The 21,735-nt window shown below is 40.7% G+C and overlaps 2 protein-coding genes across 4 annotated transcripts in view; one reads left to right on the plus strand and one right to left on the minus strand.

Moving 5' to 3' along the window:
* CHLSN (cholesin) overlaps positions 1-21,735 on the plus strand; it is a 126,478-nt gene that overhangs the window by 38,219 nt on the left and 66,524 nt on the right. The window lies entirely within an intron of this gene.
* GPR146 (G protein-coupled receptor 146) lies at positions 6,574-11,277 on the minus strand. Its single transcript, XM_084270909.1, has 2 exons — positions 11,253-11,277; positions 6,574-8,570 (listed from the first exon to the last, which is right to left on the minus strand). Exon 2 carries the CDS (start codon positions 8,524-8,526, stop codon positions 7,522-7,524), a length of 1,005 nt encoding a protein of 334 aa, XP_084127035.1. The 5' UTR covers positions 8,527-8,570; positions 11,253-11,277; the 3' UTR covers positions 6,574-7,521.

Raw genomic sequence — 21,735 nt, forward strand, 5'->3', positions numbered from 1 at the left:
CTATGCCTTAGAGGCTGGTTGTAAATCAACATTTCTTCCTTTTATTCTAGAAGAGCCATGCTTTGTGCTGTGTGATTGCTGCCATCACATCTCAGGGTTGTTTGCCCATGATTCACTATTGGTGATTTTTACATTGGCTTATTTGGGCATTGTTTGTAATGTGAGTTCTTTCATAAACAGTATTTCATTATTATTACTATACAGTATATGCTCCTAACAATCACAAAATAAATTCTTCAGTGTGGGTAGATCATTGATGTAACTCACCTACGAGCGCTCAAAAATTGCCTGTATTTCCAAATAATACTCTACTTTATCTAATGGCAGATTTTATAAAAGAGCTGGTCTCTGCACAGCACTGCAGGTGCTAGAATGGTGGTTTAATTGCACATAAGCCAACCTGAAAAAATTCAGAAACTTCTGTATTAATTAAGGATGAAATCTATTTCATTGTGAACTGGTGAAACCATAACTTAATTAGAAAGAATTACAATGCTCTGGGACTGAATAGGAATGGTGGTTCCTTTGATCTCTGAGCATCTTGTCAACCACAATGAACTAGAAACAGATGTTTCATAAAACAATACAAGAAACATATGGGGTTTTTTTTATATAAATATTTCTTTTCTTGTGAATAAGCAGTCCCAATAGCCGGTTACATGTCCTTCTGTTAGGTTCAAACCCAAAATTAACCATTGATTGAGATTTGTTCCTTGCAATATAATTTTCTCTTACCTGCCGCATCCTCACAGCTGCAGTTGTATAATCGATGGTTAATTTTGTTTCTTCTTACAGCTAGTTGCAGCCATACCCTTACTGTTTCCAGACAGGACCAGCTAGCCCAAACCTGTATTTAATCAGAAACGGGGACTGACACCACCCCCCGCAATGATTAACTTTAATCCTTTAATTAGTTTTACTGATCTTACCGCTTTTTGGGAACTGCCAGGGTATTCTGCCAGTGACCACCAGATGGAGTTTCTAAAACAGCTTTCATCACCTAATGCCAGAATTAATTTCACAGTTATCTTGTAAAGGTTTTGGAAATGAGTTAAGAAACGTTTGTGGAAGTTCTACCAGCTTCGAGATAAATTTTAGCTTAAAAGTGCAAATGTTGTTTCTAAAATTAGGCTTTTGAATTAATTTTGTAATTGGTAATGTAGAGGCTAACATACAAGGGATGAGTAGAAGAACTTCCTATCAGTATCAGTGAGATTTGTGATAAAACCACTTTAATGTAGGAGATTAATTCTGTGGTTTGAAGGTTAACTTTATCCAGAGTGGAGCTCTGCATTTTTATAGCAGAATTATTCCTACTGTTGGGTAGCATACATGCAGGTATGGTTCCTATAAGGCATCCCTACTTGTAAATCTGTTTCTTTTCTCACTAGTCCTCTCCCCAGGTCTCCGAGTTGAGAGATTTATGCTGCTGCTTATTTGTCTTTTCATACAGTGCATGATTGAGTACTTTTAAACTAGATAAGGTGGATTCTCAATGTAAGTTCTGTTTGTTTTAAAGAATTTTTGGTAGGAAGTGTTTTATTAAAAATACGCTTTTGTAGATTTAATTCCTACATACTCTGATAGGAATCTGGGGTTTTAAACAACTTTTACTGTCATGATTTGTAATAACACAAGAGCTCTCCCTGCTGTAGACTGCGACTGTAATTAAAAGTGCCAGTTTCTTAGAGGGTTGGAAAACTCATGGACTTTTAAGGAAATCACATGGACTTCCAAGGAAAGGGAAGGACTGGGTGAGAAGAAAGTGGCATGACAAATAGACAATGAATCCTCTTCTCTCCTGATGGGAAAAGAACGTATTCAGCATATGTCAAAGAGTTTTGATCTGTAATGGAAAGCTAAAGGAAAAACAACAGAGGAAGCATTTCACACTTCAAATTTGTTGCCATGGGGATCTGCACAGCCAGGTTTGGACATTTGGATTGCTTTCCCTTGGAGAAAGTATTGCATGAGATAGTTAAGAAATACACAAGGTTTCCCTTACCAAGAAACTGCAGAAATTAATCTTGCAGCATATGCTTCAGATTCATCAGTGGGTTGAGCAATTTACAGCTGCAGAAGCTCAGGCAGAGTCGGTGCTTCTCAAAGCCCTCTGCTAACAGCAGAACTGAGAGCAGCACTTGGCCAGGTTCCGCTTTGGTTTTCTCTTACCCATCCTGTGCTGCTGTAGTGAAGTTCATGAGAAGGTCTCCAGCCTGAGCACTGTACTGCTTTCATTTGAATAACCAGTGATAAATGGGCTGTTAGCTATGTACTTACCCACAGCACGAAAACAATCGAATGGAATCTGAGTTCTTGGTTTGTTTTTGTTGGTTTGGGTTTTGTGTGTGTACGTGTGTTGTGTTTGTTTGGGTTTGGGTTTTTTTTTTTAAGGTGTTACTTCCCTTTGAGTTTTCTGGCAGAGCTGTCATTTCTTGGCAACCTTGGGGCCTGTTTCCCTTTCATATGATAGTTAAATGTGTATTTTCTGCTACTGGTCCAAAATGTGGTTGTCTTACAGTGAAATCTCTTCATATTGACAGAAAAGGGCAGATTCTGATGCCACATTGGTCCGGTTTGTAGTAAACTCCATTGGCATGGTTGGAGCTCATCAATTCTTTTTCCTTTGGTTTATGTAGAAGCTCATCCTTTGCAAACCTGTAGGCTTGTTAACTTGCTGCTTATTTTAACTAGCTCTGTTCTCACTTAAATTCCTTCAAGTGCATGTTGTATAGGAGGAGTTTTACTAATCCAGATGAGAAACACAGATTTTTTTATGTCTAATGGTTGTCTCTTAAAGCTCTGAGGAAGGAAGCACAAGAAAACCACTACTGTGCTCCTACTGTTTGTTTAGAGATGCTGGCTCTTCAATTAAAGCAGCACAAAACACTTTTTAACCCATTGTATGGAAGTAAGGGCATCTTGTCACATAGTAGGCTTTGACTAGATGATACAAACTTTCATTTTCACTGACATTTTAATTTATTTCTCACTGAGACTTAACACTTAGAAGCGTCTGGGAGTGTTTTGTGGTTTGTTTGGGGGGTTTTTCCTCCTTTTTTTTTTTCTTTTTTTTTTCTTTTTCCTTTGAGTAAAATTCACCAATAACCACTTTGAGTAGTTTGCTTTTACTTTCTGTCTTCCTACACTTTACAGGAAATTTAAGAGGAACAAATAATTCTGAGAGTATAGCCAGGAAAATATTTTCACATGTGTGGGGTAACTGATCCATGGTGAGTGACCTTTCTGATTATATGCAGTGGTTACTGCAATAAATGTATTGTGAGGTGTGTTGTATTCTTGAAGCTGAATTTTCTTCAGGATGCCAAAGATATGGGTGATTTCATTAAGTTGTTCTGGGAATCAAGAGAATTTTTGCAGGGAGCTGGTTTCTGAGATCTCTGTGACAGCACAAAGGAGAGGAAGTGACAAGGATGTGGCGGATGGATGCGTGAATCACCAGCCTTGTATTTCTGCAGTCTTACTCCATCCCTTTAGCTGATGGGTTCTTTACACTGAAAGGACTTGGGGCTGTGTGGCTCTTTGCTTTCATTGCTGACGAACATCACACTGGTGAATAATGAGATTTTAATGAAGACAAAATGATGTCCTGAAAAATCTGGTAATTTAACATGTCTGAGTTGACATATGAATCATGAAATTTATGTTTCAATTCAGTTTTAAACCACACAGGTTAAACCTTGTCTACAGTAAGTTTTTATCAAGAAGGTCAAAAAACCCCCCCCACATCTTACTGAACAGATAAATGTTAACACTTTTTATTGAGAATTTTTTATGAGCCAATAGTTCATTTGTGAAGCTTTGCAGAAAGTCTGCTGCTTTCAGATTTTGATATCACAACGAACACTTTAACAGGACCAAAAAATGTTCCGGGTGTTGATCACTTTCATTAACTGAAATGATGGTTTCTGAGACCAACTCAATCTGATTCTCAACTGAAAGCCTTTGAAACTGGGACCTCCACCTGTCTCAAGCGAGCCAGGTTAGTAATTTCCACAGAAGCAGAGAGCAACGGTTTTGGTAGTTTATTAATTTTTCTTAGTTGTCAACTCAGCAAGAGGGCTATAAGCCATAGATCAACCCAAATATTAATTTTATGAGAAAATAACACTGTTAATAATGGCACTTCTAGTGCTTGCTTTCTAGTATACAGTATATACATACAGAAACATACAGCACACCTTACTCTTCAGAGGTTTACAATTAAATGATACACTCCAAGAAATAATTTAATAGATTCTTTGCAAATTCTTTTTACATCAGTAGGCTGGTTTTTATCTTGCATATATACAGTCTTTTATTCCTATTTATTTAAATGTGAAATAGATAAGCCCCTGTTTACAGTCATAGGAAACCCTCAGGTATGTGAAATGGAAAGGTCCAGTTCTTGAGAACTTTGTGTATTAAATATTTGTCCATAAATGTTCCTCCCACATGTGTGATACCACATATTTCCTTAAGGACTGTACTGTAGTTGCTCATCTGCTGTTTTTTACATAAACACTGCAAAGTTCTTGCTTTCTGGGCTACCACTTTTTTAAGAGATACCATGTGAGGGTGCTGCAATTCAGTTCAGCATCTCCGTAAGAGCAGCAGTCGGGCAGCTCCACAGCACAGCTGCTTTGAGGCAACTAGTAGATCACATTAACTCTTAAAAGATGTTTAGTGGATGCCAGTCTTGTTTGTTAAACAGTGAAGGTTGTTTGTCTACACGATTGCCATCACATTTAGTATGTTATCAAGGATACACACAGACAGACTCGACTCTGCAGCAATAGAAAAAATTAGGTAAGAAAATAATTCAGATTTCAAGGGTAAATGATAGAAAAACTTGTTCTTTTTCCATCTCTTAAACACCAACTTCCATTTCACTGCATAAATCCATTGGTAATGTCGAATCATTGAGTAAGATTTGGGTCATCATAAAGGAGTCAGTTTAATGAAGTCGGTGTGTGTGGTGAACGGTACCAACTGTACAAGACTGAGCTGGGATGGAAATGGAAAATTAAATAAATAGCACAGAAGAGAAAAAGATGAGAGAAAAAGATATGGGATAAAAGAACCTGGATCTAAACCAGTGACGTTAAGATGGAGAGAAAGGAACTAAGTATGACAGGCCTGTTAGCAAGTGGGGTGTTGCAGGAGAAGGGGGAAATAGAAGAAAGGAAGCACTGTGAAAGTTAAAATTGCACGTAGTGCTGCCTGTTCAGCCACACGGTCCTGGCAGTGTCCCAGTTCTGGAAGACTCTATTCACACCAGATAAGCCAGTTCCTCCCTGGTGGAATTTTTTCCTGCATATTGGAGCAGAATTTATTTAACAGATTTTACATGAGAGATTTAATGTGGTGCATTAGAAAACCTAATTTTTCCTGGATGGGAACAAGAGGTGCCTATTTGCTTGACAGTTGTAAGGAAAGATTTATTTCTTAAGCACTTCTGTGTGGAGCTGAGCTGGAGTGCCCAAGATGTGGAGAAAATTGTAGAAAACCTCTCAAGTTAAGAGGGGAAAAAAAGCTACATCCAACCAGCAGCATGGTTTCCCAAAGCAGACAGTATCTTGTCAGCACAGAGGCACTACAAATCAGTCTGTGCATCAGACACAGTGATAAGGAAAGGCATCATTTCTTAACGTGGTTTTTAATCTCTGTGACATTAAACTGATGTAGTTCTGCATAGTTTTTGCGTGGAGAACACACCAGAGAAATAGATGATTTACTGTACAGGGTTTAAGGATTAAAAAAACCCTCCCAGTAAATTATGAAAAGCTATTTTAAAAAAAAGCAAAGATTAATGGAGAGTCTTCCAGCAGGATGTTGATAACTTTGAGATGCTTGTATATGAAGAAGATAAGCAAAGATGGCTATGAGGAGAAATTACTTGAATCATGTTGAGAAGGGAAAAGATCTGAAAAGGCTGTTCCTCACCTGCTTCCCACTTAGAACTGATGAGAAATAGGACCGATGATGAGATTGTGCTATAAGCAATGAAAAATGTTCAATTCTGGTTTTGCTCCACGTTTTTTCTATACCAAAGACTTGAAAAGCCACATTTTTTTTAAAAAAAAAAAGTGGAATTTGAATTGTGTTGTGACAGATTAAGCAACAAAATGGTTTTGCTGTGTGGGAGGGCGAATGATGCTGCTGCCCCCACACCAGTGGGATGGTGCCAGTTTAACCCCTAACCCCCCATCATTAATAATGCAACAGCAGCATGGGGACAGGTAGTTCTTCGGGTTGTTTTCTAGTTCTGTTGTGGGTAACTGTTAATTTGCTTCCTGCACCACGTTTGTGTTACTTTATACATTTCACATAGTAAAATTTGGCAATCTGGACTGGATTTCTTCATCCCCACAGTAAAATTCAGAAACTGTATTTTTATTGTGTATTCAAAAAACCATACTGGGAGGCACTCCTCCACTTCTGAGAGGTCAGCAAAAAGCTGCTGCAGACTGGGACTCCTATATATTCCTCCCATTCTAAAGTCTTGTATGTACTGAAGGATTTTGTATGGTTTCCAAACTTCCAGTGATGCCCTAGATTAAAGAGGTTTTAATTTATTTGTTGCAAACATATCCCTTGAAAATACAAAATGTTAATCATAAACATATTTATTTTTAAGATAATTACTCTTGTTACATGAACATATGTGGACCATAACACTTAGCCAAACATTCCTTACTAGTTAAATTTTGATTTAACTTTGTAAACCACCATGTCCTTCATTTTAATATGTGGAACAAACATCTTGGTTCCCTTAGAATTAGTTAATAAATATTTCTGAAATCTTGAAATGTTTTAGGATGCAAACAAAGCACTGGAAAAATAAAACACATTTCACTAATTGTTATATCAAGAAACAATAATCAATTTACCATAAATGTTAAAACTTAGGTTAGTTTGTACAAGAAAATAATTTCTGAAAATGGTAAATTAGGCTTCTCTTAGAGGGGACTCGGTCACAGAGAAAGAAATTAAATAACTTAATTTATAATTAACATTTACTACTTGGACAAGTATAACTGGATAACGTGATCTTTAGTAAAGATCACCTATATTGTCTTCATTGAAAAATGCTATTTACTTCATCGAGGATAGCACTGTTGCTTCTTTGTACAGAAAATAAGGTAATACCTTTTTCTATACAAGGTACAAGGTGCTGTGTCTTCAGTCAAGCCTTCAGTAAACTGCCTGGGATTCCTTCGGACAGGAATATTAGAGTGACGAAGACAGAGTTTATGCTTTGTAACCCATTCAGTGCACTGGAAGTTTCAGATGTCACAGGTCCTACAGCACAGAGGCTGGAGGCTGAGAAGGCTTCAGCAAACAATTAACGATTTGAAAATTAAGTCTGATTTGACCATAATGGAAAGCTCCTTCCAGCCTCTTAGTTGGGACTCAGGTTAATGACTCTGGGTGCCAACGCAGCCGTATCGCAGTCCCAGGACTGGCATGCTCAGTGACTGTGTGGCAGTAACAGAGCACCAGAGGGGCTTGTCACCCCTATGTCATGACTTGCTGTACTACTGTGCGTTCATGAGAACACCCTTGATTCCCACAGTGTATCTTTTTAAGCAAACGTCGTAGTTTGTTGGGGAAGTTTTTGTTAATATATCTGTAGAGTAGAGGCATTACAAAGCTGCTTGAGAAAGCCAAGAATTTCGATAAGATCTTGGTAAAATGTAATATTCGACTGTAGTTTTCATCTGCGACTCTTCCTTGTGCATTAGTAAATGTGCTGACCAAGAGAATAACGTAATAGGGTGTCCACAAGGTGAACTGTGTACAGACTGTGGCGATCAAAAGCCTGTGCACCGATGGATCTAATCGTCCAGTGTCTTGATCCAGTGGTGTGGCCTCTTTGCGTATCCGCAAGATTAGTATAAGTGCATACAGTACCGCGACGGCTGGTACGACGTACCCGATAAAGACCATAATGGCATCTGCTGCTTCCTTGTTCTGCATCTTGGAACATTCAATTATTTTAGTGGATACGTGATTGCAGACGTAGAACAGGAGAGATGAGAAACTTGTAAGCATGGCACCACCCCAGATGAATCCACAAACGTGCTTGGTATTGTACACACTTGACATGTAAGTTCTGGGTAGAGCACGTTCAATGTAGTAGTCCAGACTGAGTAACGTAGTAGAGTACATGGTAACTAAGGATGAGACGTTGAATAAAATAAGTAAGGTAATATAAACTTCATTGTTATAATTCCAGATGGCCCATTTCGTGTTGGCAAGACCTAAAAGGTACATTGGTGCCAGAGCGTTGATGATGAGACCGGCAATGGCGATGTTGACAAAGTAAACGTCTGGCATAGTCATAGTAGCTTTGTTATAGAGGTTGACTAGGACCAGCAAGCCATTGTAACAAAGGCCGATTGGGAAGCACAGGATGAGGTAGAGTAGGGAAAAGATGGAAAGCACAAGGTGGAAGTCATGGCAGAGTTGCTGGTCCTCGCTGTTCTCCGTACTGTTGTTTAAGGTTTCACAGCTCCACATAGTGATTTTAGCTTTTGTATCTTCTCCGCTGGTCACCAGCTTTTCTGTAGAGAGAGAAATAGCAGAAGTTTTGTTGCAATTTTATATTGTAAGTGAAATACAATGTCATTGAAGAAAGCATTTTAAAGATGGAGATGATACGCTTCACGTAACCGATCGGTTTAAGGTCAGTGACTGAAATGCATTTTGATCTTGTTAGTCTGGAAAGTCATCTGTGATTTGAAATTTCATGAGACTAGTAAATGTTCTGAAGGTTTAATTTAAATTAAATCAGTGGCAAATGAGCTGATACAGGACGCTCAACAGAAGTAAACAACAAACTGTATCTTTAAACTAAGTACTGATGTAACACATGGGAAGATTAGTACATTTGAACAGTACCTTTTATATAGCTAAGAACACATAAGGGCAGTTGCTGAAGAACTGAAGGAAGCTGAAGCCCCAGTCTTAGCACTAAGACCGACAGCAGAGTTCTCTAAGGCGTTAAAGAAGCTTTCCCTTGAGAATAGTTTCTTAGGAGGTGCATCCAGGGCAGTATGGTGGGTGTAGGCTGGATCACTGATGGAAATGACAAAGACTGAAAGGGAACTGGGAAATGCAGCAAAGGGGCTGTTTTTTGTAGGCCAGTTTGTATTCAGACCTCCAACCTATAACCATTTACTTCGGAAAAAACAATGGACCTCTGTAGTCTAGGGAACCTAATCTCAGGGCAGCCTGACTTTCCAAGAAGACAAGCATTAGCTATCGTTTCCTCTCAAAATAGCTTGAATTCTTTAAAAAGTATGCTAGTATCAGTAGTCATTGTCCAGCTATCTTGGCTTTATCCTCAGTAAAGAGATAACATTTCATTGGAAATCAGCAAACTTCAAAGCAATCACAAAAAGTCTCTTTCCAAACTGCACAAAGAAGGAATCTCTGAAGTTCAACGAAACATTCACAGCCTTAAAATCATGGTTACTACTTCTGCCAGCCCATATCTGGGACAGGTGATTGCCCACATCATGTGTGCTCTGATACTGTCTGATCCTCAGCGTTGCCTTGTGTGCTTCCCATTTTGCACGTATGGGAAGGTATCAGTGCACGTACCTGTGTTCCTTCCAGAGCGAGCGAGCAAGATTTAATCAAATCCACAACAAACATTGTGCAAGTAAAATGAATGCTACCAGACAACATGCTATACTCCATGAACCATACGGCTAAATTACATGGTAGGGATTTTGTAAGCATACGGATACGTGGTGGCATCTTTCTAGTGCTAATCTCTTGACACTTCAGCCACAGCAAGGCATTCATCCAGATTCATGTCAGCTTCCACTTTTTATTTCCCACTGCAGTTGTTTTGTATTTTTTTTTTCCTATACACCATAGCCTGTGCCAGACATCAGGCTAAAAATACAGTCATTTTAGCTGGGCAAACAAATTTTTATCCCAGTGTTGTGTGATGGATTTCCTCAGATAAGTGGCTGCCGTGGCAGCAGCACACAATGCAGTGCCACTTGTTTCCCAAGCTTTCCTTCTTGGAAAACCTTTGTTTTCCCAACTCACTTCCTTAGCTGCAGTATTGCACATGAGTAGAAAGTATGGTATTTTATGTTGTCTTTCAATCTTCCTACTGTTTTTGAGCGCTGAAAACAACAGGGTTTATTTTCGGGAAGCATCTGTTGTTTGAATTTTTCAAGAAAGTGTTGATTTTGGGGTTGTTTGGGTTGTTTATTTTTAAAGAAAGCTGTTTTGCACTGCTGAAGGCAACCATGCTTACATCTCATTGAACTGTTATGACTTGATTCAACCGAAGCAGCAGACTGGAACTAGCTATTGCAAATATATACGTTACAGTGAGTGCAAGGGTGACTAAGCACAGCCATGGATACAACCATCTAATTCCATTATGTAGGTTTATCCTTAAGCATGCAGCTTTGATTACTCCAGACTGAATTACATCAGCCACGAAATACCTGCCCGTATATTGTCTCAGAAGATCAACAGCCTTTGCTACCACACTTTGTATTTTATAGAGCAGGGGGATGTCCGGCTCCACAAGTGTTTTTAGTAATTACCCCTTTTCTCTTTACATCCTCTAACTGCAGTTAAATACAACAGTGGGGTTAAATGATAGAAATGGCAGGTAACTCGTTAAGTAGCAATTTCACAAAATTACAAAACTTACCTCTGAAATGAGCAAAACCAAAATCCAAAATAAGAAATATTTTCTGAGTAATTTTTTCTGATGATTGCAAAGCTCCCAGCTGAGGTATTTTTGCCACTAACTTAGAAATCACCCGCTTTTAATTGCCGCTTACCTGTGAAGGCACTGAACCCGTTTGCCGCGCTGTGCAGGCCCAGCGCAGCATTTCTCACCCAGCTGTGGCTTCTGTCATTTATAAAAGCAGTTCTGTCCCCACAGACCGTGCCCAGGCTACGTCCTGAGGATGCTTCAGATGCGGCACTTTTACTCGATCAATCTAAACTGTCCCCTTCTCCAGTCAGAAGTAGTAGGGTGACTGTTGCGTAAGGGAATGCAGCAGCCCTCTTGTTTACTGTGGGCTGACTCAGCCTCCAGCGTGCCTCCCCGGGCTCGTCTGCTCTTACACTTTTATCGCATCGAAAACTAAACCCAGAACTTAGACCGTAGAAGGGAAGAGTGCCCTACCAGCCACCCGCTCGCTCTCCGAGCCTTCCTTTCCCACGGCCCCAACCCCGGCAGCCTTGGCTGGAAAGCCTCTTACCTTTAATTCAGGTTTTACATTCCTCGGTGCTGTCGGACCCGTAGCCGTTTGAGAAGCGGCGTTTCCGAGGCAGGAAGGCGGCTGTAAAGCCCTGTCTTGTTTTCCTTTGCAAACATGGTGCTCGCCTCTCGCCAGCGCCCGGGCAGCGTGCTGCTCTGCCTGCGCTGCACTTGTTTTTCCTCTATAAGTTACTCACAAGTTTCTGCTTGGCTTGGCAGGCAGCACGCCCCTCCCTTTCCCTGTTTACAGCCAGTTTCAAGAAGTGAGAGGCTCTGAGGGGAGTGAGCTGTTGGAGCCAGCTCAGTTTAAGTCTCCAGGTTTCAGGTTTACTACTTAAAATACACGGGGCTGCCGGAGCACGCAGGTTCGTTACGGCATTGTCATCAGCGCTGGGGTGCTCTGGGGACAGCGGAGAGAGGCTGTGCCATTCCCTGGAAGTTCAACCCACAGCTCTCGTTCAGGAGCATGGGGTTTATTTTTAACCTGGGATGAGAATCGGTAGCTCTGAGGTTTTATTTTTATAGGCCGTGCATCCTAAACAATCGGCGCTTAAAACTCACCGTGAAGCGCGCAGGTGCCTGTGCTGCTCGCAGAGGGGAGCGAGCGCGTCATACGGGCTCGGAAGGAAAGTTTATGAGTGTTTCCTTTGAATTTAGGGTGAATTTGGTGCTGTGAGAAGGCACTATGTGAGCCTCGCTTTGTGAGGGCGTTACGGAATCCACGCCAGCACCTTTTAAAAAAAGCTGGAGAGACAGTTGATCTCAAAGAGTATTAGGATGTGAGTGCTTGTATTCTCTCCACCTGTAAAATGTGTATTTTTGCTTGGAAAGGGTTTTTGAACTGTAAGTTTAGGATTTATCCCATGGTGCATTTTGTGTTGTCATTGGTTGGTTGGTTGTATGGAAACTCCTCTGGCTAATGAAGTTATTGCCTCCAAAGTATGTTTAAACCAAACTAGAGCACTGTGTTTTCAAAAACAATTTGTCTGAGTTTTAAAGTATCTGAGGCTTTATTCCATAAAAATGAAATTAAAATTAATTAAAAGTTAAGCTGCTGTCCATGGAATAAATGTCAGAGAAACACTAAGAATGGCTGCTCAGTTTGTGTTCGGTTCATTTGCCTGACTGCAATGTGGCTTTTTTTAGGCAAGGCCTTCTTAGCTGGTGTTTAACAGATCATTATGAATATTGTAAAACCACCACAACTCTTAATTATGGTAGAAAGTTCCTACGTTCCTATTTGATGCATAGTCCACAGCCAGAATCACATGTGTGCTATGGATAACTGTGTTATAGATTGGGGCATCACATCTGAGGCATACTGCCTCAGAATTTTAGAAGGACTTTAATAATAAGTTCACTGGGGAATCAGCAAAAGTAGGTAAGGTATTTGTGTAGAGGTACTTTTAGAGTCCCGGGACTTGGATGAAAGCCCGTTTCTTTACACGTCATCAAAGTTGAAGGTGGTTTTATTTGGATAAAAATTTGCATGAAGTACTTAAGAAGAACTTCTTACAGCGCTGCACAGAAAGTTAAGAGTGCTTGGTGGCAGAGATTATTTTAGCAAAGGTGGATAAAATGAACTTTTAATTAAAGAGGAAAAAAATGAAGTGCTCTTAGCTGTGTTCCAGAGTCTCTAGCTGCAGTCAGGGTTTTTTTCACCCTTTTTCGTTCATGATGCAGCACCAAGTTGCAGAGCAGGTCGGTTAACAGCTTCAAGCATGACCGTTCCACGCTCTGATTGTTTTGTTTGACTAAAGAAAAAACCCCAAACCACCACCCAAACCTTTATCCAGCTGTAGCACTATCTCTTGCTCTGCAGATTTTTTTTTTGTTTAGACAATAAATGATTTGTCTGCTTGTTATCATCTGTATGTGAAATAGCTCTTATCTAGATTATCTAACCCATGAATAGGTGTTTTCACAAGGTGTAATATTATAAACCATATGCAGCTAATAGACCTCTTGCCAACGAGGTAGGTCTCTAAACAAACCTAAGAGGCCTACCTTCATCAGGTCTTCTAGAGTTTCTATATGATCCCTTAATTCCTACAGAGACCCAGGGGCAGTGCCCAGGGGAAGGCTGAGTACTGAACAGAGCTTTGCTGGACCGCACAAAGTCTGCTGCAGATCAGAACTGAGAAAGATGAAAAGCTTGGCCAGAAGCTTTGCAGATACGCATATACACTATGATTTGGTAGGTCATCAGCTATGCATCAGGGCTTGAAAGGTGCTTTTTGAAAGTCTCATGCTAAATCCTGCTTTTGGATTGACTCTTAGAACTGTAGATAATGGATGATTGGTGTTCCTAGAAACAGGCATGCCTGCAGTTGGTGGTACCTCAAGGGAAACGCACTCTGAACTCTCAAGTGTAAGAAATGAAGTGTCACACTGCTGTTACCTCTCAGTTGGTATAACATGACATTTTTTTAGGCTTACGAGCTTATATACATACCATGGGGATTAACAGAAGACTTGTTGGCTGGATAGACAGAAAAGTAAAACTGGATTGCCCAGGTTAGATACTGGGGAATGGGGGGAATGCAGCAGCACAGGCTGGTAGGTCTTGGAATATCCTTCCCTTGCTGAGTTGCTGCCGTTTATAATATAATGATATAGCTCAAATAAAATGCTTTCAACATTAGTGGAGAAGAAAATCCTGCTTGATACTGGGTGCTGGGCTGAAAACCAGGCCCCTCCCAACCCTATCATTTATGTCTTTGTGGTGCAATCATTGACCAGTTTGGCGGGTGGTATGTTTATAATGGATATCTGTTCCATTTTATAATGTAATTAATTCAGAACAATATAATATGAAAGAAGCCCTGACTAAATAATAAGAATAATTGATGTAAAATAGAATATAACCCTGTCTTGGATTTTTAATGAACTACAAATTAAAAAGCAAGAGTTAGCTCAGTTGGAGGAGAGGTGGCTTTTGCTTTCCACAATCCCTGGCCCTGTTAGAGGGAGCAAGGAGTCAGCTACCCCTGCCAAGTCAGCTCATGGGAAGAGTGGGACCCAGCCTCCTGGTCCCACTGATTTCACCGTTGTCGTTAGGCTCAGGGTTTGGTTTCTAAGCCCCATTCCCTTTGCAGTATGAACTTGCTTTAGTGGCAGCATAACAATAATTAAAAAATGCTTAAAAAACACCTGTGACTTGTACCACCCACTACTGCCTGCTCCTGCTTCGCTCTGCACAACTGGAGTGCTGTGAGCCCATTGCCAGCTATAGAGCTTCTTGCCTCCCCTTGCCCCAGTGTGGTTCCTTAAGCATTCCCTCTGTCCAGACATAAATGCAAATATATATTTCTCCGTATTTTTTCTTTTAAACTTTTTTTCCTGACCCTTGTTTTCCTTTTTATCTCTTCCTGATGACTCCATTGCAGTTAATGCTGTAACTCCCATCATCATTTGCTCATATGACACTTATATGGCATCATAACAGATTTGTCACAGGATCATCTAAGTATGATCCTCTTTTACTTCTTACTTCCCTGTTACTTTCCTGTGGGACATGTCAGGCTGCTCTTAGGTATGTTGAGTCAACAATAAAAACAGTACTCATTCCACCTGCCACAGAAATACACCCTTATAGGTCTTGAGAATACAGAGATAGTCGTGCTTCTGAAATCGGTCTTTGCATTTTGCTTTGGTCATCCTTTGAGGCTGCTCACTCTGCTTTTCCAGAAAGTCTGAATATATATTGTCTTCAGAGCACTTCAAAACATAGCTCCTTCCTGTGGGCCCCTCTCTCACTTGCTGAAGCTACCTGACCTTTTTGTTGCTCTGTGGATGTTGGCAACTTCTGTCACGTGTTCATCCTTTCATTCTGTAAGCACCATGTTAGTGGGAAAGCATCTGCATCACAGCTACCTGGGCATTCAGACCCCACTTGTGCCACGATAACCTGCTTACCGCCCCTGGCACCCTCCAAAATAGAGGTGATCTTTTCCCTGTTGTAACCTTTTGTTTACATTATTATTCCACATAACATAAAACAATTAACAATGTCAGCTTTTTTCTATTTAGATTGTTCCTCTCTTTGGGAATCCAAGTTCATGTAAGGCCATGTCAGAAATAAGTCTGTGCAAATTGCTGTCACAGATCAGTAGGCATCAACAAATGCATTCAGATGCTCCTTTGGTTTGGGAGAAGGAGAGTGAACCTTGATTTTAGGTCATGGGAAATGTTTTCCTAGATGCACATCTTTGGTATGTTAGGTTAGAACTGAAGAACTTTCTTCTGTCTTCAGCATTCGTAGAGGTTTGTGTATCCATCAGAAATGGGTAACTGGATCTGCTTGCTTTTTGCTCTTTCTCTCTCAATTTTTAAGCAGCTTAAAGCTTGCCAGGACAGATAATATACTTCAATAAAGAAAGACAAAAAAAGATCAACTACTCTGGAAGCAATAATAAAAACTGCCAAAGGGTGTTTTTAAGGGATGGTTATGTGTTGGAGAGTGGCAGCCTGATAGCACTGGAAAGGACCTAATAACGAAGTACTGCGGGGCAGAGGAGACAAATGAAATTCCTGCAAAATGGGGAAACCAAGGTCTGTGGAGAAGAGATACTGCAGCGTTCTGGGCCCTGAAGATCTGTGTGGAAGGAGTCCCATAGTCAGACACAGATGCTGTCTGCCAAGCATGTCTGCCACTCCAGATAAAGCCTCCCTTTTGTCTTTACCACTGTTTATTTCTTTGTACCAGAGCCTGTGAGGGAGGCAGGGTCCAGGAGGCAGGCTCCGATGGCTGTGAGGGAGGTAGGATCCAGGAGGTATGCTGCCCTGGGGCTCTGCATGGGTTAACTCTATAATCTCAGTCTTGTTTTGGTAACTTCTCTCAGTGTCCTGGTATCAGATGAGTGTGACTGGTCTCCTGCTCCACCTCTTCCTGACTTCTCTTCATCATGGAATTCCAGCACAGCCTCTCTATGGAAAGCCTGACAGATCTTTTTTCTTTTGTTTTATTCCCCACAGAATGACCAGTGCAGCTTTTAATACATCATAGATGTGTTGTGGCTTGAGATTTCATTACCACTAAAGGTGAAATACCAAATTCAGGGTATTCCATCAGGCAGAATGAATTTATACAGTGATTACTGGCATTCAGCTCTGAGCCTTAGCCGCCTGCATATCCGAGATGAGATAGAATTTTGAGATGCCCAGATACCCACTAGGTAATACTCTTCTGAAAATAACCCTGATTTATATACAAAACAAAAGCCCTCTAATTCTCCTAGTATTCATAGAATCATAGATTGCTCTGGGTTGGAAGGCACCTCACCCTCCACTACTTAGGGTGTATTAAACAGCAGTCATAATTAGAATGAATGCAGTGTTAGGCAAAAGGCTTCATAAGATGTTTTGAGTTCTGGATTTTACAACATTGACCAATTTAAATAGAATAATGACAGCTTTTCAGCTGAGGAGACAGTGCCATATGGAGTGTTGAATATGACCAGGCAGTGAATACTGCTCCAGTTCCTGGCCCATGTTTTCAGGGCATTGGAATCTGATTTGTGTGCAGCTGTCCTAACTTTAGGTAACAACAAACTTAAATGAAATTCAGTATTAAGGTGCAGGAAAGTTGAGATAGATATATGTATATATACAAACAACTTTTTAACTTGTTCAGTGAGAAAGTCTTTCAAAAAAATTAGCCCATGGCTTTTATACACTGTGCTTAAAACTGGGGAGGTGGCCTGGTTTTGGCTGGGATAGTTTTCTTCCTAGCAGCTGCTGCAGCACTGTGCTTGGGATTTAGGACGAGAATAACGTTGATAACACACTGATGCTTTAGTTGTTGCCAAGCACTCAAGGACTTCTCAGCTTGTAGTGGCCTGCCAACAAGAAGGCAGGGGGCACCCAAGGAGCTGGGGCCAGGACAGGTGACCCAAACCAGCCAAAGAGATACTAGATATGATGTCATGCTCTCTATATATTAGGGGGGTTGGCTGTGAGGAGGTGCAGTTCAGGAAGCAGCTGAGCATCAGTTCTGGGTGGTGAACAGTTGTACTGTGCATCACTTGTTTACTATATTCTGCTGTTGTTACTATTAATGAATGCAGTTATTATTGTGGTTTTTATTTTCCTTTTCTGTGCTATAAAATTTCTGTTCCCTCAACCCATGTATTTTATCTTTTTCTCCTCAGTTCTCTTCCCCCATCCCACTTTGTGAGGGGGGAGTGGGCAAACAGCCCTGTGGTTGTTTCAGCTGCCTGGCAGATTGAACCATGACATGAGCCATGGAAGCCAAGAGACTGAATTAAAACTTCCAATTTCAGTTTCCTTGAGAGCACACAAGCCCATTAACTGTAGCAGATACTTTAATTCAATTTAAAACTGGATGTAAGCTGCAGTTTCTTTTGGTATGAAATAGTTGAACTCAGTGGCTGTAACAAGGATTACATGCACCTTTGGAAAGCATTCTTACTGGCATGCTGCTGATGGTCAGAGTAGCTGGCACTTGGTAGATTTACATAGTAGATACACTTTGTCCCCTTGTTTTAAATGAAAGTATTCTAGTTGTTTTTTTTCTGACTTAAGGAATGAGATACACTAATTGGGTGGTTTCATTAAAGGGTCTGCCTTTTATGATAACCATTAGAACAGCAAGTGAAGACTGGCTTTGAGGAGAAAATGTTTAGAATCACCTATGTTCCTTTTTCTGTGTAAAGACGAACAGGTCATGGAGACAAATTTAAAATTTTCTGCTGAGGCCTTCTTAGTATTTGAGAAAATACAAAGTTACAAGACAGTTTTATGGTAAACTTTTTTGTTTAGCTAATTTATTTGTTTAGATGACAGGAGCAAATGGGTCATTTGCACCTCTCCTGAGACAGCAAGTGACTGGATGGCCACATTCCTAGTGTTTTGGAGTGGCTTGGGTTCCAGGTAGGGAAAGCATATGAACTGAATGTGGTGCTTTTGCTCAGCATCACTCCAGTAAAGATGACTGATTATTGCCAATCAGCATTTCTGCAAATTACCCTTATTCTAGATACCAGAGCCTGAATTTATCCCGGGGACGGAGCCTCAAAGGCATTACTCTCTAAATGGCTGGGACTTGGCAGGCTGGAATCAGCAGCTCTTATCATACCTTGCTGGTTGTTAGCTTCACCCCTGCTCAGGGCTTGGAACAGGGAGCACTGCTGAAATTTGGCAGTGTGAAAACATTCCCCACAGATACTTTACTGCCCGTTGCCAAGACTGACAGGAGGCACAGAGGGTGGTTTTCCTGGAAACTATAATATAATGCCATTTCCTATTAGAAACATCGGTGAAAGCTGACCCGCTGACTTATCAAGGAGACGTCAAATTGGCTGTGTAGGAAACCCTTGTGAAACACTCAGGCTGCAGGGACCAGGTTTCCAGTAAATGCAAAAATATTGACATAGTTCTGTGGCAGATAACGTTAATAAGAACTGAGTATAAAACTGGGTTGTGTTTGGAGTTTGAAGGGGGAAATCAGCCCTCAGTAGAACTGCACTGGGGCTGAAATGAATTTAAAATTTGTCACATCTGTTGGAGATAAACAGCTATAATTCTGGTAGTTGTCAGCAAAACTCTGAGACATTTTGTTCTTGACACGTCCACGGCTCCTAATTTCTATTGCTGGGTGAAGGAAATACCATTCACTAGCTGCTGCCTCTTGGATGAACCTGTGTATTTACTGATTGTGTCTTACTGTTCCATTTATAATGGCTTGCTCCAGCATTTTAGGAGGGCTGGTATAATATTAATGCATTTGGCATTAACTGGTTGGTGTTTTTTTAATTTGGACAGATTTTTCTTTAAAGTATTCTTAGTGTCTTCACTAGTTACACACATTTTTAGCCATCTTGTGCACCACAGGAAGAAAGCAGGACTTCTGTACCAGGTTATGGTACTGCAGGAGCTGTATAGAGCCGTAATATATAAAATACATTTATAATCTGCTTCCTCCTGTGCTAATGGGTGGAAGCCTGAGGAGTAATTAGTTTGTCACAGAGCCAGTTTCTTAGTAATGATTGATAAATGGTTGTTTTTACATAGCCCACACAAACGTAGGGTGCATACCAACAGTAAACCACAGTTTGTAGGGAGGTCACTGGAGCCTGCTAGTCTGCCTTGCCTATCTTCACTTCAAGGAGCCTTACTTCTTTTAGCTGTTGTGGAAAATATGCAGAATATTCCGATAAACTCTTATCTAATGCTCAGATCCTGCACGCAGAAGTTCAAATGAATCATTCTGATCTGCAGATCGCAAACATAGACGTTCACATGAATCACATTGTCCAGACATTTGATTTAACTTTTTTTCATCGTTTCAGAATGAGTCCAACTTCTGCTGAAGTCCGTGGGATATTGCTCTGACTTAAATGATGGGGCCAATCACACAGGTGTGAAGAGTGTGACGCTGGCGTAAGAAACGGGGTGCTGCCTTTTTATGCTGCTAGAGCATTTCTATAGAAAGGACGTAAAGTTCAGCTGACAGGGCCCTAAAGGAAAGTAGGTCTTCTGCTAAGCACGGTAGAAAACAGATTTGCAAATATCAGGGTGATTAGTGTAGCCAAAAATGCTTATGGAGGCTAAAAAGGACAGCAAGGACAGCAGTCATTCTGCTTATTTGAAGCTGCTGCTGAGAGCAGTTAGGACGTTTTTGGTGCTTTCAAGTTTGCCTTTGGCTTACCTTCTTCTGAAACATCAATGCAAATGCTGCTTAATTGTGATTAATTAGTTAATTAGTTACTGCTGTGTCTTTTAGTTGCTTTGCAGTAACATTGCAGAGTCTGGTTTGCTGTGTTTTATTATTATGCTATGAATAGAAGATTCACAAGTATCACGCTTTTCATTTCTTAAAGACTAATTAACTTCTGATCAATTCCTCTGCTATAGTTCAGCTACACTGTTATGCTTCTAGACTTAACATACAGAAAACTTGAGATCTCATCTATTCGGAGCAATTCATAAAAGACTTAAAAGCACATACTCAGTATATAAAGAGACAGTAAATGAGTAATCCAGCCTGGTGTGCAAGAGTGTGAAGACTGACATCCATAAGAAAAAGCCTACTGCAACTTTCTTTTGGAAGACCAGATAAAAAAGTAGGAGCATGACAGGCTTAAACAGCAGCTTTTTTCCCAAAGAACTGTTTTCTAGTGACAGTGCTGTTGATTTTCACTGCTCCAACGTATCATACATGTTAATGGAAATTGTTTCTGTGCTCTTAAAGCCCAAAAGCAATCTAAAAGGTGAACTTCTTAAAATCTCACCTGGTAGGCTCTGCCCTGTTGTTCCCTGACGGCTGGCAGAAACATTCTGCCCATCAAGTCGGACCCTTTTCAAAGCGAGCTCAGCAGAAACTCCAGCATCTCCTTTCTCTAGTGGGGGTAAACAATGGGAGAGCTTAGGGGGGGGTTGAAAACCAGACCGCTGACGCTGCTGCGCTGCCCTGGGTAGTGGCACCGGACTTTGTGTGTACATGTGACGTGCCCTGCACAGACGTACACATAATCCTTTAAGCTTCAGCAGCACGCTCCCATTGGGGCAGAGGGCTGGTGCAAAAACAGGGGGCCTGATCCTGCCCTGAGGACTGTGCTGTGCGCTGTGTTCCTGAGCGGGAAGGGGCTTGTGAGGGGTCTGGCTTTGTTGCTGTGATGTTGCTGTGGTGTGAGAGCAGTTCAGTCTTTGGTGTAGTTATGCTTGTAGTTATGTAATGGGAGATAAATAGCGGCTGCATGGAACTGGGAGGGCTTTTTCTGGTACGAGAGAAGAGTGTTTACCGTAGGAGTAGCTATTCAGCAAAGCTGTGCATGTTAACAGAGTAATACACCTGGAGCAGAATAAGCCAAAGGCAAAAATATGATGTTAGTAAAATGTGACTTTCTGTGGAGCTCCCCATCCCAGCTGTGTTTGTTGAGAGCCATATCCACTCCTGCCTTTGAAAAACAATGCTGGTTAGCAAAAGTCCACTTGGCCTCTGGAGAGTTCAGGCAGTAACCAACATCAGCCCTAAAGAAGGGCCAGTTTGTACTTTAAAAATACTTTACTGTAAACTGCAGAATTATTTTAAGCATTCAAAAAGAACATTTTAATGAAAAAAAAAAGTAAGGAAAGTGCTACTGCTCTATCATCTTACTGTAATGAGCTGGTAGGTAAATGTAAATTCCTTCCATTTGAATAAAAAGCGTGTAATGTTATGATTCTGTCTACTTAGCTTGAATACAAATAGTCCTTAAATAATTTGCCTTGTTAAACTGCAATGAAGAATTAATTTATGTGTTTCTCTTCCTCCCCAAAGCAGTAGTGTGTGATGTATGTTTTTACTTCTCAAACAAAAAGGAGTTGACCCCTAAGATGAATGAAGAAGCTGTCATTCATTTTAGGCATGTGTATATATATATCTCACATGTATTTTATTTAGTGTATGTAATATACATATGTTTTCTTATTTTATACTGCTAGTTCCTTGTTTTTATTCTTACAGTATCTTATAGGTTAAA

The sequence above is a fragment of the Gallinula chloropus genome (assembly GCF_964237585.1).
Source record: "Gallinula chloropus genome assembly, chromosome: 15".
Taxonomy (NCBI): Eukaryota; Metazoa; Chordata; class Aves; order Gruiformes; family Rallidae; genus Gallinula; species Gallinula chloropus.